The sequence below is a fragment of the Babylonia areolata genome, chromosome 9 (assembly GCF_041734735.1).
Source record: "Babylonia areolata isolate BAREFJ2019XMU chromosome 9, ASM4173473v1, whole genome shotgun sequence".
NCBI classification, from domain to species: Eukaryota; Metazoa; Mollusca; class Gastropoda; order Neogastropoda; family Buccinidae; genus Babylonia; species Babylonia areolata.
Genome location: NC_134884.1, coordinates 29558343 through 29577462, shown reverse-complemented (window position 1 = coordinate 29577462; position 19120 = coordinate 29558343). Strand labels below are relative to the sequence as shown.

The 19120-nt window shown below is 39.6% G+C and overlaps 1 protein-coding gene across 1 annotated transcript; it reads right to left on the bottom strand.

The window, feature by feature from the left end:
• Window positions 1-357: 357 nt before the first annotated feature.
• On the bottom strand, window positions 358-18019 carry LOC143285374 (transcription factor E2F5-like). The gene is made up of 9 exons (XM_076592590.1): window positions 17830-18019; window positions 12132-12241; window positions 10271-10432; window positions 8859-8967; window positions 8176-8415; window positions 7404-7536; window positions 6798-6902; window positions 6373-6417; window positions 358-5669 (listed from the first exon to the last, which is right to left on the bottom strand). Exons 1-9 carry the CDS (start codon window positions 17986-17988, stop codon window positions 5554-5556), a joined length of 1179 nt encoding a protein of 392 aa, XP_076448705.1. The 5' UTR covers window positions 17989-18019; the 3' UTR covers window positions 358-5553.
• Window positions 18020-19120: the final 1101 nt, after the last annotated feature.

The window sequence follows — 19120 nt, the reverse complement described above, 5'->3', positions numbered from 1 at the left end:
GGTTAACCGAAGACACTGATGTGAACAAAATTTACAGTAGTGGCATTACAAATCATCAAAAAAGAAAAAAAAAAAAAAAAGAAGATAACAATGCAAGAACATTTGGTGGAAGAAACATGCATTTCTAAACCATGTATCATAAAACATAACACTGTGCACAACAAAGCACAAGCATGTGACAACTTAAAAATCTCAAGCAATAACAACAGAGATGGCTCTGTAAGTCTCTCATCTCCCAAACCCCTCTCTCTCTCTCTCTCTCTTTCATAGACACATACACCCATGCACACACACACACACACACACACACATGTTCATGAAACAAACACATCACTTAAAGCTGTTAAGCTTCAAACGATGCATCACAAATACTGCTTTCACATCTGATGTATCAAACTGTTAACAACAGCATTCAGAAAGATTACGAACTTTCAACATATAGTAAAGCTAAGCAGGAAAAACTAAAGAAAAAAAAACCTGAATAGACCAAAAACAGAATTTCTTAAAGGTGAAAAAGTGAGTGCATAACAAAAAATAAACGAAAAATATATATATAAAAGGTAAGAAAAAGGGAGATTAAGATAAGAAAAAATGTGCAACATACGTCAGTATACACATATAAATGATCACATAATGTATCAGGAGTATGTACAAATCGTCTACAAGACTTGATCAAATACACTGAAGCCAAATCGTACTCTGATGCACGAAATAATGTGCCATATGGTCAGTCCACTCACCCTCCCAAACTTAACAAGAATTATTACACCATGCTCACTTGCGACGAGCACTAGAAACAAGCACTCTTGAAAGCAGAAAAAAAGCAACATGAATCGCTGAGGTCATATGCCACTCTGTCGTGGGTAGCTTGTTTCTTTTTCTTTTCTTTTTTAAACTGGTAGTATGACTGGTGATCCTTCAACCCAATGCCCTTTCCACCATTAGCTACTTATTTCTGTGTGCATCTTTTTCTTTTCTTTTTTTAAACTTGTAATATGACTGGTGATCCTTCAACCCAGTGCCCTTTCCACCATTAGCTACTTATTTCTGTGTGCGTTTTTTTCTCAGTGCATCAAAACCAAATGCATAGTATTCCTTCTCACAACAAAAAGGTGAAAATGCTGGCTGGCAGTTAGTTTAGGGGGGCCCTCAATGTGTCCACCTTTCCAGGCTGAATACCCACCCACCTGTTAAATGCAACTGCCCAATCTGAATCACACTTTATCACATGGTTTGCCCCTTACATTTGTGATCTAAAGCTGAACAAACAGGTGTGTGTTTTGATCTACACCGATTTAGCAATGAATTCAGTAGTACACAGAATTCATATGCTTATAACAAGCGGAGCAATGAACTCCTTGACTTTCAGCTAAATCATACAGAGAGCTAGCAAGATGTGACATGACTGAAAACTGCGTTGTTTTGCATGCTGCGCATATGCACTGACCCAGAAAAACACCTGTTAGCTGGGATCAGCAGGGATGTTGACAAAGTCAAAGCATGTGACTTTCAATGAGTGGAGTAGAGGGTATCTACAGTGACAGTGAAGCAATACTGATGGTTGATACACAAGAGCCCAGTCTTCTGAGATCTCCAGTTGAGAAACCAGCAAGCCAGCACTTTTTGTGTTTTTTGATGTGTGTGTGTTGTTGTTTTTTTCCCATCACCATTAGGTGTAAAACTGATTCCCCCACTTACATGAATGTCTTTGGCCAAAAAGAATGACTGACACACTAACAGCCTTGTTTTTTTCCAGCACAGTTCTATTGCATGTTATCCATTTCACACAACATTCAATGTAAATCATAGTCAAAACTTTCTCGTGACATTCTAATGACATCCCCTTTCTCACGTCTCCAATGAAGTACAGTTTACTAAAGGCAGATTTAAATTTTGCACCTTGAGAAGACAAGAAGAGCATGTCAATGCAATTCACGCATATATGTACAGGTGTTTTTTTTCTAAAAACTTGAATCTTGTGATTATGAAATGAGACTGCAAGGTGTGAACATAAAACAGGTGGCAATGACAGGCAGCCAAAAAATGATCCCGTTAACAGCATAGCTGCATGAACTTCAACCCAATCCTAACTACCAGTGTGCACAACTGCTTGAATCAGTTATGTCTGCACAATATACACAACAGACTGAATTTTGACAGAACTATCACACCAACAGGTTAGTCAGAAATGTGTTGCAAAGCAATGATCAAATAACAAAGTAATAAAATCTCTAATTTTACACTGACAACCTGTTCCATAAAAAAAAAAATCATATATTCCCACACACAATAAAGCACCTTATTAACACAATTGTTTTTGTTCTATGTACAAGATCAGGGAAACAAATTTACAAGAATGGCAATCACTGATATTGACAGAGTTACGTTATCATTTTTAATCCACATCAACCTCTTCATTTGACAACACATCAAACCCCTACACAATCACACACACGTCAGCAACTCCTTCACATCCACTTTCAAAGTAAAAACAGTCACATAATCCTTCAAAAGATGTTGTTTTTTTGTATATTTTTCAATGCTGTTTCACAAATACACAATTTTTTTTTCTCTCTGGAAATCGTATCTGAATATTCTCTTTGTCCATACTACTGATCTTACTTCTTCTTTTTTCCCAACTTCAGGACAATACAGACATAAAGTCTAAATAAAACACACACACACACACACACACACACACACACACACAGACAGAGAGTGCGTAAACAAACATGTCAAAACACCAAGCATAAAATATCACTGGAAACAAAATCTTTTTCCCTTTACCCCCTCACTTTCCGATGAACAAAAAAAAAAAGATCAACATTCTTTCCTCCCTCCTTCCATCCCTCTCTCCCCCCTAGTAATACAAAGCTGCTGCCAGCTCCATTGTAGAGTCTTTACAGCCCACTTTAACCAGGGAACACCAGTGACAAGGACGCTCCACTTCTTACGTTTCGATCATGATGTTGTCTTCTCCATGACTCAAGTCAGAGTGACCTGAAGTGTGTACACTACAAGCTTCAACGACTGTAATATTCAAGCCTGTCTGAACCTCTCTTAACATTACATGAAGTGTGTACACTACAAACTTGTAATATTCAAGCCTGTTTGAGCCTCTCTTAACATTACATGAAGTGTGTACACTACAAACTTCAATGAATGTAATATTCAAGCCTGTTTGAACCTCTCTTAACATTACATGAAGTGTGTACACTTCAAACTTCAATGACTAATATTCAAGCCTGTTTGAGCCTCTCTTAACATTACATGAAGTGTGTACACTACAAACTTCAATGACTGTAATATTCAAGCCTGTTTGAACCTCTCTTAACATTACATGAAGTGTGTACACTACAAACTTCAATGACTGTAATATTCAAGCCTGTTTGAACTTCTCTTAACATTACATGAAGTGTGTACACTTCAAACTTCAATGACTGTAATATTCAAGCCTGTTTGAACCTCTCTTAACATTACATGAAGTGTGTACACTACAAACTTCAATGACTGTAATATTCAAGCCTGTTTGAACCTCTCTTAACATTACATGAAGTGTGTACACTTCAAACTTCAATGACTGTAATATTCAGGCCTGTTTGAGCCTCTCTTAACATTACATGAAGTGTGTACACTTCAAACTTCAATGAATGTAATATTCAAGCCTGTTTGAACCTCTCTTAACATTTAACATTACATCTTCAGCACAAATGCAAGCATAATTCAACTCACTATCAGAGTCCATGAAAATGCATGCTCTTTCAAAAAACAAAAACAAAAAAACAACAACAAATGTATCTTTCAAAATGATTGCAGAAGTGTATGCATCATGTGAGTTCATTTAAGTGTTGAACCAAACCAAGCAAAATGCAAGAAAATCTGTTGACAATGAGGCTCATTCATGGGCATTATGCAGTAAGAGATGAGGCCTATGCACAAATCATTCTCTTATTAAAAATCAGCAGTCCCTTCACTTCCTTTCAATATACCATGAACTATCAAGCAAAAAACCACTTGGGCGAATGTAGATAGTAAGGCCTTCACATTGAATATAAAATGATAGCCGTTGTAGGCCATGAGTCATGTTATAAACATCTGATGTTTTAAATGAGTGAGATCTGTTATAGAAAAATACGTATTTCCCCTAGCATATTGTGACTGATGTCCCATTACTTGGCAGAATTTTGCTGCTAACAGCAGATGCATGCATCAATCTAACTTCCATACTTTGCAGAAGTTCCTATTTGAACTATAACAATGATACAATTATTAATCAGTGTGTTCAATAGTCAGATAAAGGTGCTAAATTTGGTGAATAAGAAATAAAAATGTAACAGTAACTTGACTGTGGAAACATTTTGGCTTCATTAATTTTTGTGCCCTTCCAAGAAATGCACTATCATTATGATTAGAGTGTGTGGAAAGAACTTATTTTCTCCAATTTTTAAGACAAGCATAGTATCAACAGACTAAGCATTTCTAGAGATAATCAACTTGTTAAACACACACACACACACACACACACACATGCACACACACATGCACACACACGCACACACACATGCATGCAAACACAAACAATCGAAACACAGGGTTTTAACACAGACTCTTGTGTGTATGTAACACATGTGAGCCAAAGAACTACCCAAAATTGTCAGCATATCCATTTTTCTTCCTTTTCTGCTGTGTACACTTGATTTTTTAAATTTTGGACTAAAAATATGCCAAGGATATATATGCATGCATATGATTATGAAGCTTCTTTCTTTCTTTTTTTAATTTACAGCATCTTAAATTTTGCTGAATTTTGCTTCTAGTAAAATGAAAAAAAAATTGTGGAATAGAACTGTTTGCATGGGTGAAGAAAAAATCTTTTTCTTTCAATAATGCAAATGTAAACTGTTGCGTACAGTCAAAAGGTACAATCATCTACCAAAGTGAAGAAGTAGGTGCCAAGGAAAAGACGAAGGTGAATGGTTATAATGACTATCGATGAGACGGAGAACAAGTACATTCTACATGATACTCTTTCACACTCTTGACTGAAACATACAACATGCAAAGACAGAAGTACAGAATCATCTTTACATCTCTGTTGCTCTGCTCTACCTTCGCAACTTTCTCTCTTTCTCTCAAGAATCATGCTCATTCTGCCTCTATCCATATAATGGGAGCTTAAAATCAGAAAATATACCAACAAGCTGCTTATACTTACAGAAAACACCTTCTCAAAATACAAATATATCTTCAAGAACACGCATGAGGATGTAAGCCCCTCTACTTCTTTCCATTTTAAAACAAGGGAACCTGTCTTTTGCTGAATCTGGCTTGTATCCGTGGATTCTCCATTTCATCACTCTCCTACCTCTGACGATCCTTCTGCCTGGGGTGTAACTGGGCAGTGTTTGCTGCATCTGCCTCCGTACACAAACACAGCTTCAAACCTCATCTTCCTCCGCTCAACCACCTAACCCATATCTTTTCATGTGCCACCCCCCACCCCAAAACCCCCAATTTTTTTAAACCACCAAAACCAACCAACCATCCAGATCCTCACAAGTGCATAGGCAAGATATCGAACATATCGCTGACCCCTTCACAGTCTTCTAAGTTGAAGAAGTAGTCATGCTCACTCGGAGGTGGGCTCAGTCTCATGAAGGGCTGGGATGCTGCACACAGAGGACAGAGCACCCGTATCCACACAGGTTCAAATAGCATCACATACCCACACGCACACACGCACACACACACATACACACACACACAAGTGAATGGTTCAATGTGTCATCTAACAAGAACCTTGGTAATACATTCATATTCAAAATTTCAGGTTTATTCCTGAAGAGCATATGGAGGAAACTGAAGAGAAAAAAAAAAAGTTGCAAGGAAAGAGACTAACTTGTAATCTTGGTTACTTTATCATTCCTTCACATCAAAATTTTTAAAGCGAAACAGTGGAGCATAAAATGGATTTACAAAAATATCCATAAGCTCCACTTTCAGACAAAAAAACAATGCATAATAGCAATGAAATTTAGGACTGCTTTATTCTCCAAAAGGCACCATCAGTCCTTCACATCCAAACCCACACTACACTTTCATCAAACAACCTACTAAAATGGTTCTCCAACATTTCGAAATCATTACATCCTTTGAACTTCAAACTTTGCAAAACATCATCATTTTTAAAAATGACTGTCCTTGGGATTCTCAGTTCCATATTTATTCAAAATGTCAATGAACATAAGCTGAAGGGATAAACCAACAGCCAGATTTTCATCAGTTCAGTCCTTTCCACACCCAAAAGGGCTTCAAAAACTACTGAATTCCTTGCAAATGATTAACTACAAAACCTTGTTCTTTCAAACTCACCATCCTGATCAAAGAAGTTGTCAAGTAATGTAGTAGTATCCAGATCTGCAAAAACAAAATCCACAGGGAAATTACAATATATAGTCAGTCTACACCCCACTCTCCTAGCCCCTTCCCCACTTTCAATGCGGATTATTCTATCTCCCCATATTATGAAAAAGAAAGAAAAAAATTACTACCTGCCATCTGCAACACATTTCTTTCGATCCTACCTAGATTTTGCCGCAAATGACAAATAACAAGGAAGTGATACATAAACACGAAAGACATATGGTGAAGGATGATGACATATGGTAATGGGAAATGATGGTGAAACAGGTTATCCATCACACCTGCTTACTTGACAATATGGCACTGACTTATTCTGGTCACTGTAAGCTTTCTTCCCTCCCTGTATGTCAGCCCCCACACCACCACTCACTCACCTTGCAGGTCCGGCGGGTCAAACAGCAGGTCAGCTGGGTTCTCATCAGAGGTGGAAGGCTGGCACAGCATGGGCGGATCAGATGTGACTCCCGTGGATGTGGAAGCTGCAACAACCACAACACAGCACTGCCTGAAAGCATGTCTTGGTTCCTGTCAGGCTGACTGTTCAACGCATCCCTCACCAAAATTCACCTGCATGCTTGCAGCACAGGTTTGGTTTCAGTTTCAAGGAGGTATCAAAGCATGCTGACTGATCCAAATACTGCACACCACGTCTGTATGCAGCACAGACTGATGACAGCGAGGGTCAATCCCCATCTGAGACAGATCACTGCAGGACTCTGAAACCCTGAGAAGCTTGTTCCTACAGCTGAGTGTACTACAGGCCATAACAGACAGAACAGGAACACACAGCTGTGTGTCATCTGCTTCACAGTTTCTGGATTTTCCTAACTGACAATGCTGGTTTCTTTCTCTCTCAGGCTTGACTGGTACCAGGATACATTCAGAAAGGAAACACACCAAAAGTTCATTTAAGACTTCTTATCTGTGGCTTCCCTACAAATCAAAAGGTATAAAAGGCAGTAAGTAAACAGCTGACTTACGCTGAAGGAAGTTGTCTGCCTGAGATTTGCGAGGCGATGATCGTGTGGCCATGCGTGTCATCATGGGGGATGTATCCATCTGGGCACTGGTGGACGGCTGTGTTGGACGCAGTGGTGACTTTGTGGGTGAACGCTTTGTACACACACACACACACACACGCACAGTTATAGCTCTGCTGATATTGTTGTGTTGTAAGCTATGTTCTCACACACACACACACACACACACTCACACACACACACAAAAAATAGCACAAGATAGCGAACCTGTCCCAAAATAATCTTTTATTTTTTCTAAATTTGTGTCAAATATTCTAAGCAATATTTTTTTTCTTTCTTTTTTTTCAAACCTACCATACAAAGCTCTCTTTCTGACTGACACAAGGGTAAAACAGAAATAAAGAACTGGAAAAGAGACAGAATGCTTCACCATTCATTACTTGCCAGTGTCTCTGTTATGCCTAGCCCTCATTCAGGAAGCCATACTCAACAAAGTTTTTTCCTCTCTGAGAACCAAGAAATATGTATTTAATGATTGTAAATTTCAATTTACAGAACAAGTCAGTGCTAGGGTTCCAGAAATGTATAACCTTATCCCAAAACCCCACCATGTGAACACACACACACACACACACACACACACACGGAGAGAGCAAAATAAATATCTAACGAACTGTTCCCACAGGAAGAGAAAAAGAAAAATCAGCAACATTTACTTGTGCAGCTAACTCTGCCATCTCCACACACCAGACGGTGTCCAGACATCCCTCACCTTACTCCTGGCTCCCTTGCCCTCAACAACGGGGGCTGCAGCAACAGGAGCAGCAGCAGCAGCAGCAGCAGTGGCAGTGGCCCCGGGGGCCGTGTTCTGGTCTGTGCGCACCGCTGTGGGAGGAGGGACTTGAACCACAAAAGGTTTGTCTGAGTCAGCATCCTTGTTCACCAGCAAGACATTGATGGGCCCTGATTGACTCTTCAGGTGGATCTGGTAGTTCTTCTTCAGACCCGGACCCTGTGAGTGCAACAGACGCCATGGTGCACATGTACGACAACACTGCTGGGGGTTCTGAAGCTACTGAGTTATCAAAATGAAGACATCCTGGCAAACAATGTAACACCCACTTACACACACACACATGCGCGCGCGCGCGCGCACTCACACATGCTCTCACACACACACACACACACACACATGAACATAAAATGTATCCAGAACTTCAAGTGACTGAGGCCAAAACTCATGTGATGAAATCAAGAATGCATCTACATTCCCCAACTGCACAGTGCTCCACAAAAAGCAATATGATGTTTGGGGTGTGCAGGGTCATAAGACAAATACATACAAAATTATATTAATTACATTAGCTCAACCTTCCCAAGTGGCTGGTACACTAATTATAGTGTAATCCTGCTGAAACAAAAAGAAAAGAGGAAAACAAAAATAACGTAACTCACAATTTCTGGTATTGGAACTTCCATCTGTGTTCCCGACGGTGCTTGTATGGCCAACAAAGTCTCACCCTCAAAGCACTTGCACACATCATCATGCATCACATATGCCATTCTGAAAATAGAGTAACATGAAGAAAGTTCATGACTTACTGCCTTAAAAATGCTTTAGTACAAAAACTGTTTAAAGTTAAAGAGTAACAACCTGATGACAAATTAACATAACAACATGAAGACATGTTCAATTAATCAAATCAAATAATAAAGTCACTTTAATGTCCTAAAAAAAATACAAGGAAAAATGGCTTTTGGGTGACAAGGTAGTACAACAGTGTTTTATAATCATATACACAGAAATGTAGCAAATCCAAAATGTACAACAAAAAACACAAAACCAGTCAAAATATATCAGTTCTTTCTCACATAAACTGTTCAACCTCCTCCTCTACCCAACAATTGCCATCTCTACTACCCCCTCTCTCTTTTAACCACCACATCCCAGGGCCCCACTTCTCCACCATCCCTTCGCAAGTCTCACTCATCATCACAGCATTCCAAAAAATCCAAATAAGTCAAAGTGTACCTAATTTAACTTCTTAACAAAATATCACAACACAGATTTCTCCACACAAGAAATTCATCCGAATGAGCAGGACTAGAGATAATCAACATTTTATCACAGCTGAATACAGATGTTAAACATGTGTTTTTCTTCCTCTTCTTCTTCTCCCTCACTCTGTGACGAGTCATGGGGCGCAGTACAGAACTGTTCACCAGGTTCCTCCGAGGCCGTCGGTTATGTGTCAAAGCCTGGGTCATGCATATGGGTTTCCTGTCCATTCTTCAATGGTGTCAGTCCATTGAGGTGTTGCTGTTTTTCTAGTTGGTCTTTTTTCTTTTCTTTTTTTTAACATACTTTATCCAACTGTTTTGACACAAACCACCACAAATCTTGGCACTCACCTGGGGAATTTGTGAATTTCAGTATAAAACTGTTCTGACACAGACCATCACCACCACCAGTCCAGGCCCTCCTCACCTGACGTTTGTGATCTTTTAAGTATCAAACTGTTGACATCCAGACCACCACCAGTCCAGGCCCTCAACTGGTGTTTGTGACTAAGTATCAAACTACTGTTATACAGACCACCATCACCAGTGCCTGGCACTCTCATCTACTGTTTGTGACTCTAAGTATCAAATTATACCAGTCCAGTCCCTCACTCACCTGGTGTTTGTGACTGTTACTCTTTGTACCAAACTATTGAGACATCAGTTCAGGCCCTCACACACCTGGTGTTTGTGACTCTTACTCTTAGTGCCAAACTATTGAGACATCAGTTCAGGCCCTCACACACCTGGTGTTTGTGACTCTTAAGTATCAAAATGTTGAGACACCGGTCCAGGCCCTTGCTCACCTGGTATTTGTGACCTCCTCTGTGACGTTGCGGATGGACTGCTGAAGCCAGAGCTTGTGCTGGTCCAGTTCCTGCTCCCGACGCGACAACTCCTCCAACTCATCCTTCAGCAGCACCAGGCGGTCGGAGATCTCGCGCGAGTTGCAGCCAGGGCCAGCACCTCTGGTGGAAGAGGGTCCAAACCAATTTCTCATTCTTTAAGGCACAGATTTTTTTTTTTTTTTTTTTGAGGAGGTGGGGGAGGGTTTCCACTATAATTCAATCTGGGAAAATAGGGGTGTTTTTTTTTGTTTGTTTGTTGTTGTTTTAACATTACATTTGTGTCTGATAATGATATACTTTTCTTGAAATGAAAGTCGCCCGTATTTCACACACACAAAATTTCTCTCTTTGGACAAAATACAATTCAATACAATACTATCACTAATACAAATCATATCACTAAATATGTCTACAGTATTATTTCAATATGTCTGTGTATGGCAAATTTGCAAGAATATATAACTTACCATATTATTACCTTTCCAACAGAGCTCAGAGAGTGAGGTCAAGATTGCAATTAACCCCCTTTGCTTTACCCTCCTTTATTTTCTAAGTCTGGCCTTAATAATAAGAGACTGATTTTGCTATATTCATTTCAATCAATTCTGTAGACAGTTGTGTAAACACATTTCTGAAACAAGTATCAGGCTCAAGACAAATATTTTCACCACAAAATATTTCCTAAGTTATTGAAGTCTATATATATTTGGAAAACTGTAAGTGCAAAATAACAATTTCTGCTTTGTTAACAGGTAGCCATGCAATACAATACCATACTTGAAAGTAAAATTAAGTATCATTTTAACCCGTCTGGTGCAAAAAACACATAAACAGAGATTGTTTGAGAAGCAGTTTGCTGGATTTTTTGTTTTAGTCTTCTTCTTTTCTTTTCTTTTTATTGAACCAATTACTTTTTACAGTAAATCAAACTTTCTCAGAGTCACTGAGTGTACAGATGAAAATGATGAGTCATACAAATCACTAAAACTAGTACAAGTGATTCAAAATGGTTTGACAACACTGGCAGGGTTCGTCACTAACGGGAGCGCTGAGCGGAACGCTCTGAAAAAACAAATTGCGCTCTGGAAAATTCCTTGACTCAGAGCGCTTGCGCTCTTGATTTTGAAAAGACATAAGGATACACTATTGTATCTAAATTGTTATTCCATTGTCCATCACAAACAAGAGTCAAAAGCGCGATCGTTTTGCATTTACCGAAGTTTGAAAGCCGTCTGTTTACGTTTTGTTAGTTCAACCGGAAGTAGGCCTAGTGAATCAGGGGAGGCTATGCAAAAGAGCGCTCTTCAGACTTGAAGAGTAGAAAAGTGGAGCACACGATCGATTTCGCGGCCGTGCAAAATCAAAATGCTGAAATATTTGATCCCAAAAAGGAAGGCTGACGGTTTGTAGTGTGCGCTCTTAGTTTTCAGTTTGCGCTCATCAAAATTCTGAAACTAGAGCGCAGGCGCTCATGTGAAAAAATGTTAATGACGAACCCTGACTGGTCACGTCATATTTACAGCAATAAATACATCAGTGAAGCAAAAAAATGGCATTATACCAGACTAGTATCAGTATCACTATTTCAACATGCAACAAAACTGCTGATCAGAAGAAAAATGTTTAAATCAGATCCAATACCTTTCATCTGCTGTTGCCTTTCGTTTCAGATAAAAATGTACACATTACACTTTGCAGCAAGAATCAATGGAAGACTCATTAACTCGCACTGAAATCTCCTGTGTCCGGATGCAGAGAATCATGTTACTTCACACAGCTATCAGTAACATATATTCATAACAACATAACTTATACTCACTTCCATTGTATACTGTTTTTGGACTTCTTTTCAATAAGCCCAATACCCTCCAGGACATTAGTGATGTCATAAATTCTCCGCTTCTGCCTGACTGCTAGCTGATCTGCTGCCTGCAACACAAAACCAACAGTGCAACAGTAAAAAAAAAAATTATTCATACTTTTTTCTCCTTTCTGGGGTAGCAGGAGACAGACAGAGACAATGAGAAATCAGCTTATCACTGTACAGATCTGTCAGTGTCAAGTACGATTAATTTACTAGGTTTTTTTTTAAAGAACACTGTGATATTTATCGAACTTCCAAAATGAGAAAGAAATAACAGAGTTCAAAGACACATATCTCTGTGTGTATGTGTGTGTGTGTGTGTGTGTGTGTGTGTGTTCTGTTTTTCCCTGCAACTGCCTTGTTGGAGAATGATTAGATTCTTGTTACGTCAAAACAGATGAAACTGGAAAGGTGTTGTGTCACAAGCTCCCAAAAGAAGCTGTGATCTGGCTGGAGTTTTAGTATGATATGTGTAACAACTCTTTGTTAGTGCGACTTTTATAAAACTTAATGTCTTTGTTAGTTGTATCATTATAAACCAAAAACTAAAGACTAACTCTAAAAACATTTAAAAGAAAATGATCAAGATTCCGTAAATATCCCTCCCCTCAGATTTTGTCAATGGGGTCAAAATGACCCCAGGTTTTAAATAGTAGAAAACCCATGAACACTGACAAATAGTGAAATAGTCAAATACCCTCAAGGGGAAAGTAAACAGAGAGGAAACCCCCTGAGCACTAACAAACAGAGAAATACCCCCAAGGGAAAATAAACAGAGACCCAAGCTACAGCTACCCAATCCAGCCTCAGCTAAGAAAAATTCAAGTTCAAATGAAAAACACTCCAACTGTCCAAGTCCAACAGACATCCAGACTTTGTGTCTCCTGGCCTGCATTTATAAATAGCCAAGAGCAAAGTCTTGCCAAGGTTTTGCCATCAGTCACTGCTCCACAGCAACCCAACACACCCGATCCTACACCCCCAGGGGTTCACCCTCCCTCTGTCACGCCCCATGGAACCAAAGATGGCCTCCCTGTCTTGCAAGCACCATTGATGTTCAAATGGGAAGGCCCTGGCCATTCAGTTTGACCTGCTTGGTTCAAATAGGAGGGCTATTGTGATTCAGCCTCCATCCCCTCAAGCTGGGCCCATTAGACAGTGAAAAGTCACAACACTGGGTGTCTGTGTGGAGAAAGAGTGAGGAGGCGGAGGGGAGGGAAGATGCAAGACACAAGAGTTGGAGGGTAATCTCTGCTATCCCATCTCCTGTTCCTGAGCTTTGAATAACAAACTGCCCACACTGTCACGGAGTCAAATTCCTGTCTCTGGCTTTGGCTGAGGGAAGAATAGGTCTGGGTCATGGAAAGTGTTTAGTTTAACTAAGTTTAAACTTTCAAGGATTGGAATTTTAATCTCTCTCTCTCTCTCTCTGTGTGTGTGTGTGTGTGTGTGTGTGTGTGTGTGGGTGCAGTTTTATCTTTATTGTTATTATCTTTGTTGAATTGGCCGAGTTGCTGGGTTTAAGAATGATTAAAATTCACCAATGCTTCAATATACTGCATTTTTTAACCTTTGCTAAAAATTTTTAACTTTTGCTAAAATACACTAAATTCAAAAGAAATATGTGAAAAAGCACACACAGAAAGTCTCAGTCAAAAACTGATAATTCACAAAAAAAAAAAAAAAAAAAAAAGAAAGAAAGAAAGAAAACACCCCTAACATGTTCATCTTACGCCAAGCACTCATGTTCACCGACCTGCCCTCCAACCCCACCCCACCCCTTGCCCCTCAAAAAACACCTGTCACCTCTATTTTCAGAGAGGGAGGGAAAGAGGAGGAAGAAGAGGGGGAGGAGCCTTCCCTTCAAAACATGACCTGCGATACACCCTGCGCCACACACACCTGCCCTGTCTTCACTCCCTCTTTACAACTGGCCTTCACCCTGGTTCATCTCCAACTCTTTCTGTCCCCCCGCCCAACCCTCCAAAATCATACCTGTGACAGTAATTATTAGACACCCACGGCAAGTGCGCCTTTTTCCAAAGAGCTTACTTTATGGGGCAAGGTGGAGTAAGCAGTGCATGCATGGTTCTTGTGTTGGCATGATTGTGTGTGTTTGTGCTGTGTGCTTGAGTATGTGTCACTGTGCATGCATCCATGAGGCACAAGTCTAAAACAGTCTCTAATCAAAAAAAGGGCGTTGTAATTTTGTATACATGTATCTGTGCACATGTGTGTATGACTGCATGTGTGCCTGCACAATTTAACAACTAAAGCCTTTTTAAAGCACTTAAAAGCAGGCAGAAAAAATATGTGCCAACTAGAATAGATAATAAATCATGATTTGTACATAATATATAAACAATGTACCTAGTTCTTTCTTTCACTTTTTGTCTTAACTTGCACTTGACTTGGCTAAACTTTAATCTACTATCATATCAAACCTCTACCACACTAACTTTTAAGCAGAAGATTTTTCTTAAAAACAAAAAAGTAGAAATACATAATCCAGAATTGGTGCTCTGTCATATCTCAACACCTATCATCAAAACCATTTTTGTTCAATGTTCTCCAGCAAGTTTAACATAATTCCAATAAATTCGCTTTCCAGCTTCTTCCCAATTATTGACTAAAATTAATACAATAACTAAAAGTAGATAGTGAAGCTGAACAAGGAAAGCATTACAACTTATACAAGGCAATTTCTATGACAGTTGTAACATTTAACAAAAACAAAAGACTTACAAATAATACCAATACAGTAAAAGTTGCCAAACTGATCAGCAGAGAGACAGAAAGACAAAGACAAACAATTTCAGATGTGTTCATGTGATTAAATTACAATCACTGAATCAGTGTGTTACAGTCACAAAACAATTAAGTTTTATCATTTTCATTATTATTCAAAACTTAGAACTGGTAGCTAAGTAACAGTAAGTAATATCAAATGAAGGAGAAAGACAAGTTCTTTTTCCTCTACTTCATGGCAAATATAAAGTGTTTATATCTGACCAATGCTACCCAAAAAGAGATTGTGAGAAGGAGCCCCCCCAAAAAAAATCATGTGCACATTAAACTATGTCACACATTCATAACCTCCTTAAGTCTTTTGACTAGAACCCATGCAAATGTTCTGCTGCTTTGTATTTTTGTTACAAACTTATAATAAATAATAATAATAATATTTTCATATAGTGCCATAATTCAAGCATAAGCAAGCTGTAACTAGTCTAAGTGCTTTACAAATCCAGTACCTGAAGTGAAATGAGAAAGCACATAAAAAGCAGTAGAAACATATAAAACAGAATCATTAAGATGATAAAAACACAATGCACAAAACCCACACAGTAAAATCTCAATACTATAACTGTTACACTCCATCACACACACACACACACACACACACACACACACACACACACACACACACACAATTAAACAATTGAGATAATAGCAATTTTCACTTGAAATATATAATAAAAAGGAGCATGATTATAATTGGCATGCCATAGATTCGTAAAAATTGTAAAATAAAGTTTTGGATAGAAAAGGTAAACGGGGTAAAAATCGGCAGTCATTCTCCCTTTTGAACCACACCACCACCCTCCATCTACCCACCCCCATTCTCTCTAATCACCCATCACACACACTCACAGTGCCATGAGCCTAGGACAACAGCACTATTTCAGCTGTGACAAGTATTTTTTTTAAAGAGATAAGTATTAAGATTTGCTTTAAAGGTAGATAGATGAGTTGTCTGTCTGAGAGTAATAGGCAACGAATTCCAAGTTGTTGTGCCAAAGATGGAAAATGGCCTCTTTCAGGAGTTAAGGAAGTATTGGGGAACAGTTAGCTGGGAGGAGTCAAGAGATCTCAATGTTCTATTTGGCAAGTATGGGTTAACAAGTTCAGAAAGATATGAGGGTATGGTATCACAATTCAGGCACTGAAAGCATAGACAGACAACTTTATATTCAATTCTGTCTTGAACAGGCAACCAATGAAGAGAGCAGCAGCACTCTCTCTCTCTCCTCGATCCAAGAAACTATTACAATGTTTTTGTAGTTTGTACATAACGTTGATTTTAATGACCACTGGCATTTGCAAACGTATAACAGAGTAATGGTACACAACACTCATAAACAGAGTAAAACAAAAGAGATCTATATATATATATATATATGTGTGTGTGTTCTCTCTCTCTCTCTCTCTCTCTCTCTCTCTCACACACACACACACACACACACACACACATACACACACACACACACACACCACACACACGTTTACATAAATTCTGCACACACGCTCCTGAACATATATACATTCTCACAGTAAGTTCTCCCTCCCTCCCTTACTCACTCCCTGCCTACCTCCCTCTCAACCTCCCACTCAGAGCTGCAGAACTTTCCGACACCAATACCCAATGTGTTTGTGTGTGTGTGTGTGTGGAAGGGGGGAGGGGGGGTGGGGGGGGGGGTAGGAGGGGAGGGAGAGGAGGGGGGGGGGGGGTTCTAACTAAGTGGGTGAAACATGAGACTGTGTAACATCCTGATTTCCTTTATCAAAATGATGGTCTCCTGTCTGGGCTAATCTGGAGTGAACTCATTTCAAAACATTAAACATGACTCTAGTCTATGAGAATATGACTGCATTATCTAATCTATTGTTTGATATAATAAATATATATATATATATATATTAATCATACATATTTATAACCACAGTACCACTACCAGAATGCTTTAAAATGTTTTGGGGCTACTTGGTTTTTCTACCAATCACAAGTCCAGCTAGAGAAGATGATTTTGTTGTTCAAATTCCATATCATGTCTATTGTGCCTACATCATTTGCAGACTGCCAATATGCAAGTGCAAGTGCACATGAAATGATGCATTACTCACTGTTAGTGTGTGCATGTACAAGCATGAACTTCACTTCTGTCTGATAGTGTGTGTGTGTGTGTGTGTGTGTGTGTGTGTGTGTGTGTGTGTGTGTGTGTGTCCTTACCAACAGGCTCTGCCACTGCTTTTCCTGCCCTCAGAAGAGAAATCATGCTGGTTTGTATCAGAATGTGGGCAACGGATGTGTGATGGATGTTAAGGTTTAGTTTGTGTTTCATTCAATAACAACCAAAACATGGTCCATTCTTTCTATGCCACATTAAAAGTTTATTGTTCGATTCACTGCAGTGGAAGATCAACCTAAATTATCAGTGTTGGTCGTGTTGGTCAACTGATCCCAGGCAAATTAGTTGCAAATAATATTTCAACGAAAGCTATTCTTTTAAATATTTTACCGCAAACGACATATCCGAGTAAAGTTAACAGACAATTGTGACAGATGTAAAAATAAATCAAGTCAAAAAGTTGGAGTCGCCACTCGAGTCATTTCTGGACAAAATGACTACAGAGTTGTCTGCCCTAACCTTATCACTTGTGGCGTAACCCGGCATATAACTTTCATATTTCCTAACACACTTTCAAGTTATGATTTTTCACCATAAATAGTATACATTGCTTGGAAAAAATCACTTGCACACTAATATAATAAATATTGCAGTTCATACTCAAGAAAATACTAAGAAGTTCACCAAGAGCGTGTTGTGCACTTCGGAACTTCGAAGACTAGCAGTCGGACACGGGCGCTTACCACTTTCAAGTCCAGAACACCATCTTTTGCTTCTTGCAGGAGTGTCACAAACTTTGTGGTCAACAATCCAAGGCTTTTTTCATGTCGGCTGGGTGCATGATCCTGACAGTTATGATCTGGTAAACCTTTACCAACACGAACGATTTCTAGGCTCTGCATGATCACGGTTCTTCTGTGTTTGAAGTATGTAGCTTACTCGCGATGCATTATGGGTGTGTGTCTTGTGTTTTCTCGACTTGTCCCCTCCCAGACGCGAAAGCGTGAGAGGAGGCGCGTCTTTCCACTGTGACTGAACTGTAACCATGTCAACGGTTTGGAAACACATTGTGGTCTTTGGGCTGTCATGTAATAAATATGAACTACATCATGTTATAAGCATGAACTATGATCATTCAAAACTATCTGTTGAGTATAAGTTTCGCTGCGCAGTGTATGAAGGTGCCCCATGTGTACGTGGGGTTTAATGCGCCGCGCAGTGTGTGGTGTGTGTGTGTGTGTGTGTGTGTTGGATAGTTGGGTTCGTGTGTAGCTGCGCACTCTATGAAGGTGCTTTGTGTGTTTGTGGGATTTACAATATGTGTTGAGTTAGTGTTACTTCGTGTATCAGTGAGATGCGCATAAAATTTTCGTGTGTATGTCATCAGTTGTGAATGAGAATTGTGTGTGAGGACGGGGTGTACGCCCGTGTTTGCGCGTGTGTAACTCTAGATGACACACACTGCATATCGAATGTAGGCCCATGTCAGTTATTGTGAGTGAATGGGAGTCAGTGCAGTGTGTGTGTGTGTGTGTGTGTGTGTGTGTGTGTTAGTGTGCATGTGTGTGTGTGTGTCACGGTGTGTGTGTGTGTGTCAGTGTCGGCACACACACACACACACACACACACACACACACACACTGGCACTTGCACACACACACTGGCACTTGCACACACACACACACACACACACACACACACACACACACTCCGGGCGCGCGCGCGCACGCGCACACACACACACACACACACACACACACACGGCTTACACACACACACCGTGACACACACACCGTGACACACACACACACACACACACACACACACACACACACACACAGAGAGAGAGAGAGAGAGTACGTGCGCACGTGTTTTGATTTACCTATGATCCCATTTGGGCATGGAGGACTCAGTAGTTTAAAGCCAGAACAGCAATCAAAACTATTAACGTTGCATAACGTAAGATTTGATAAATGTTTTAAAACACTGACTCTTTGATATGCGCCGTGAATGGTGTCCTGCGTAACATTGGCA

Excerpts from the sequence above, each read along its gene's own strand:
- LOC143285374 (XM_076592590.1), bottom strand. The coding sequence starts at position 17,988 with ATGCAGAGCCTAGAAATCGTTCGTGTTGGTAAAGGTTTACCAGATCAT. Across the intron at positions 12,242-17,829 it reads GTGTTCTGGACTTGAAAGTG|GCAGCAGATCAGCTAGCAGT; the intron begins GTAAGCGCCCGT and ends TTTGTGTTGCAG. Across the intron at positions 5,670-6,372 it reads CAACTTCTTTGATCAGGATG|CATCCCAGCCCTTCATGAGA; the intron begins GTGAGTTTGAAA and ends CTCTGTGTGCAG.